The sequence below is a fragment of the Peromyscus californicus genome, unplaced genomic scaffold (genome assembly GCF_007827085.1).
Source record: "Peromyscus californicus insignis strain IS unplaced genomic scaffold, ASM782708v3 Scaffold_11__1_contigs__length_118956290, whole genome shotgun sequence".
Taxonomy (NCBI): Eukaryota; Metazoa; Chordata; class Mammalia; order Rodentia; family Cricetidae; genus Peromyscus; species Peromyscus californicus.
The window spans coordinates 34,035,740-34,040,772 of NW_026294402.1; the positions used below are offsets into that span (position 1 = coordinate 34,035,740).

Consider the following 5,033-nt stretch of genomic DNA (forward strand, 5'->3'; position numbering starts at 1 on the left):
TGAGTAGATGACTCTTTAATAAGAGCTATGGTTTTGAAATTAATGTAATGTGAAATTCTAAATGATGAAACAACCCCAAAATAAAGAATTAATGTTGTTACTGCTTTAATTTTAGTTAGTTACATATATAGTGCTTTTCCAGAACAAAGAATGCCTAAAATGCATAGAAAATTCTGGCTCAAAAATATTTTATGAATTTACAGTCTCTATTCTGACACTTTGAAACATTGCTCAATGGCCACTTTCTCTCTTGAGAGATAAAGAACCGTGAACGAAACACAATTTCTCTGGATGCAAAGGAAATAGGGGAATGGAGCTAGAAAGGAAGAAATAGCACAGTGTGTAGGTTCCATTAAATACATCAAGTAGAAACAGACCATTTCGTGATAACCAATTGAAATGGTTCAAACAGGCACAGAGTACCTGGAGCAGAAAAGATATATCGCTTTAGCAAACTGAAAATGGAGAAAGTACAGGCATAATCTAAAGAGCATGGCTGGAGATATAAATCTGAAACTCAGTACATCCATACCAATTCAAAGGCGTTACTGTTAAGACTCTTCTAAAAGAAGAGATATAGAGGCAGTGGGCTGGAAGCAGCCACACACACACACACACACACACACACACACACACACACACACACACACAAAAAAAAAAAAAAAAAAAAAAAAAAAAACCCACCTCAGAAAGGAATTTTTCCTACTCCTTATACCCTAAAGGCTGGGCCGCTTGAGCCATCACCTTCTTCAGGGCTAATTTCACATCCTTGTTCCTCAAGGTGTAAATCAGAGGATTCAAGGAAGGGGTGACAACATTGTTAAACACCTGGACAACAGAATCCAGCCAGGGACTAGAAGCAGGTCTGAGATAAACAAGAATCACAGGACCATAGACCAAGATGATGGATGTGAGGTGGGCACTGCAGGTGGAGAAGGCTCTGCGCCTGCCTTCTGAAGAGCGGATCTTCAAGATGGAGATGACAATACGAGTGTAAGACGTGAGAACAAGGAGAAAACACGTGAGTGCAACAATGCCAACATTGGTAAAACTCACAGTCTGTGCTAGAGAGGTGTCTGCACATGCCAGGGACAGCACCACAGGGATGTCACAGAAGAAACTGTCCACCTCATTGGGGCCACAGTAGGGTAACTTAAAGATAAGAAATGTGAGGATGCTCCCATGTACAAAGCCCCCCAGCCAAGTGCCCACTGTGAGGCGGGTACACAGCCTGTGGTTCATGATGACTGTGTATCTCATAGGGTGACAAATAGCCACAAAGCGATCATAGGCCATCACTGTATATAGGAAGCACTCAGTGCCACCCAGGGTGTGATAGAAAAAAATCTGTGAGGCACAGCCCTGGTATGAGATGGTCCGGCTCTGCCCCACTAGGCAGTCCATCATCTTAGGAGAATTCACAGAAGGGAAGAGTATGTCAAACACTGCCAGGTTCCCCAGGAAGAAATACATGGGCGTGTGGAGGTTGGGGGAAGCCAGGATGGTGAGGAAGATAAGCAGGTTCCCCAGCAAGGCAAAGACATAGAAGACCAGGAACAGGACAAAGAGCATGTTCTCTAGTCCTTCGCTGTTGGAAATTCCCAGCAGGATGAACTCTGTCACAGAGGTGTAGTTCCTCATGCTCATGGCACAGACAGGCCTGGAAAAGTAAAGCAATGTTGTCCATGAGTAACTGAGAACAGCTCCCTGACCAAGGGATTCCTATCCAAGGCAGTGGCTGCAAACAAAACAAAACCAGTGAGTGAAAAGGGAGAAGTGATGAATCTGCCCTTGACATTCAGTTAAGTGTTGTGACACATTGGGCCTCAGTGTCCTCATGTGTTAAGTTATATAAGGGAATAGTTCATCTTTATATTTTCAACTGTCTTAAAGTAATCAACATTTGTCACCAATTCTGTTTACTGTCTTCCAGTCTGGCCTAACATCAAATAAACTGGCATAATTCACATTGTACTGTCTTATCAACAAAAACTATGTTCCCAGAAAGGATCCCATATTAACACCAGCCAACTCAATCTGTAATTAGACTACCTAGTCTAATATGTGCATAAAATTGTGATTTCAAACATAAACTCATACTTTCCTTCCTAAAATATTTTAAATTTTTATTAGAGGATTTTATACTTTAGCATTGTGCATTCATCATCTCCAGTCCTTGTCTCCCCTTGTAGCTCTTCCTGTGTTCCCCCCAATATTTTGTAGTTTTGCTTTTAGTCATTCTTCATTTACATCCAAGAGAAAAGCATACAATTCACATTCCAACCCACTAGTACAAAGACAGGAAGTGTACTGAGTCAAAGGTATTACACAGTGCAAGAAATCCCTATGTTCTAACACATAATTCTCTCCCCTCAGGGTTTCTTTCTATAGGACACAGAACGATGCCTATTATGTTGCTTTATTGATGGAAATACATACTCCATAAGCCTGAACAACAAATTTCATCACATTTTCTGAAATCTCACTTTCTTTTATGTTTCCAGTTAGATCTTAACCTTCAATATATTGGACAAAATATAACTTCTTATATCTGCTACAATAAGTATTATTGAGGGGAAGTAACCTAATAAACTATCCATGTTGCTTCATAGTACTCTAATGTATATTATTACAAGTTTAGCCTTGGTAAAAGCCTGTGTTGTGCGGTGTGCAGAAATCTCAATAATTACTGTCAATAATGAAGGGGACAGATCTTTGGATCACTGCTGTTCTCAATGAAGAGCCTGACTGAAGCTAGTCCTTATCAACCTGTAGAAATAAACTGAGATTCTACCAAAGACACAGACAGTAAATACACAGAATTATTTCCCAAACAAAATGCTATTCACATGAACTCTGGCAAGCATTAGTCTACAGAATAGCAACAAATCTTTTGCAACTCTCCACCTGAGAGATGCTTAAAATCTAGAATATATAACATATTCATACAAACAAGTCATCCAATGAATAAATGCTCAAATAAACGAAATGAACAGACAGCTTTCAGAATAACAAAAATGACCAAAAAATGAATAAATAACCAACATCTTTAAGTATCAAGGATATGCCAATCAAACTACATTGAGATCCCATCTTTCCCCAGTCAGCATAGTTATGAATAAGAATACAAATGACAAGGAATGCTAATAAGGTTATGCAGGAAGAGGACCCTTATACCCTGCTGCAGGAAATGTAAATCAGCTTGGCCACTGTGGAGGTTCCTTAAAAGACTAAAAACAATCTACCATATAACAGAAAAGCAAACAGGGAACTGTTTAGGGAAGATGAACAGGGCCAGTGAGAAGGGTGAGAGGAGAGTAATGGGAGGGGACAAAGATGAGCAGTGTATAACTGTGTGTGTGTGTGTGTGTGTGTGTGTGTGTGTGTGTGTGTGTGTGTGTGTGAAAACATCATACAACAATGTTAATTACACAATAAAACATATTCTGGAGTCCAGTAATCAATTCAATTTCACACATATCATGTCTTCCTGCTTGAAAAAAAATAATGTATCTTCTTTTGAAGAACTCATTGTGGTTGGTTTGCTATCAGAGGCCCACACCTGTAATTCCAGCCCTTGGGGTGCTGAAGTAAGAAGATTTCAAATTTGGAATCAGCCTGAGCTACACAATAACACTCTTGGAGTCAGCCTGAGCTACACAGTAACACTCTTGGAGTCAGCCTAAGCTACACAGTAACACTCTGTTAGGAATAAATAAGCAATCAAACAAATCCATTATTTACCATTCAGCCTTGACCTAGAAGCTGTCTGATACCTCTGGAACTTGAAGCTCCTTCCTTCTGTCAAAAGAAAATGGACTTTTTTAATAAGCTTCTTTGTGAAGACAGAAGGTGAGATGTTTGCATTAGTCTTTCTCACTAATGAGAGTACACACAAGAAAGTTACTTTCAACAAATAAATCTTGTGCTTGTAACACTGAGTGATATTGTAAAAACAGAAAAACTGCAGGTGTTATTAAACTGTAATTACAAATGGATGTTAAAGTGTGGATAGCATTTAAAACTGTTTTTAATTTATAAAAGGGTGTTAGTTCATGAGTCTGGGTTTTCAAAATAGGTCTTGTTATGTCCTCAAGCCTTTCCCTGAATTCATAGTTCTGCGTTAACCTCCCCCATAGCTGGAGCAACAGGCAGGTGCTCCCTAGGAACCTAGTCTACTTACATGTTGTGTGACTGGCACATCAAAACTGTGTGTTTGTGGGGTCTGATTACTATTGAAGGTCATAGAGTAAGGCACACAGGCCAGGAAAAATGTTATTTCCCTCAGATTCTAAACATGTTATTAACATGCCAGCAGAAATAGAAGGTCACTGTGGACACTAAAAGTTCATAAACTCTCTCTTTATCTGAACTGTTTCTAGGTCAAGAACCAAGTACACAATGGTGAACGGCACAGGTATCTCCTGCTTATTGCATTGGGCAGGTGCAAACATCACATCACCTCACTAAATCCTCATCTCCTCTAGTCTAACTCAATATTGCACCTCCATGCATACCCTTCTCAAGAAAAAAATCTGATGTCCATCCACTGGAAACATATCCCAGACCAGCTCTCCTTCAGCTTGGGAGAGTCAGTTGAGAATGTACTGGGTATCCATCTCAGATAATTCAAACTTCTAGACCCTCTCAGGGAAACAGATGAGGTTGTCATTTTCTACAAAAAGGGTAATCAACTCTGACTTATAAAGCTTTTGAATTTCACTATCACCATATTCACTGCACTGAACTTTTTCTCTTGGTATTTGTTGTCTATGAACAGATTCATGTAAGATAAGTATGTTATGTAAGATGAATACTTATGTAAGAATACTACTTATGTAAGATGAATAGAAGTTAACAGGGGAAATTATTTCTAATTTTATAATTGAAAACTAAGATTCCCTAACAAAGAATCTAACGTATCTCCATCTTTGTCTCCCACTTTTCCCTAATAGCCATTCTACACACACACACACACACACACACACACACACACACACACACACACACACACACACACACCACACACACAC

The 5,033-nt window shown here is 39.4% G+C and overlaps 1 protein-coding gene across 1 annotated transcript; it reads right to left on the bottom strand.

Annotated features, from left to right (window-relative positions):
• Positions 1–702: 702 nt before the first annotated feature.
• Positions 703–1,647, bottom strand: LOC128103876 (olfactory receptor 958-like). Its single transcript, XM_052728534.1, has one exon. It carries the CDS (start codon positions 1,645–1,647, stop codon positions 703–705), a length of 945 nt encoding a protein of 314 aa, XP_052584494.1.
• Positions 1,648–5,033: the final 3,386 nt, after the last annotated feature.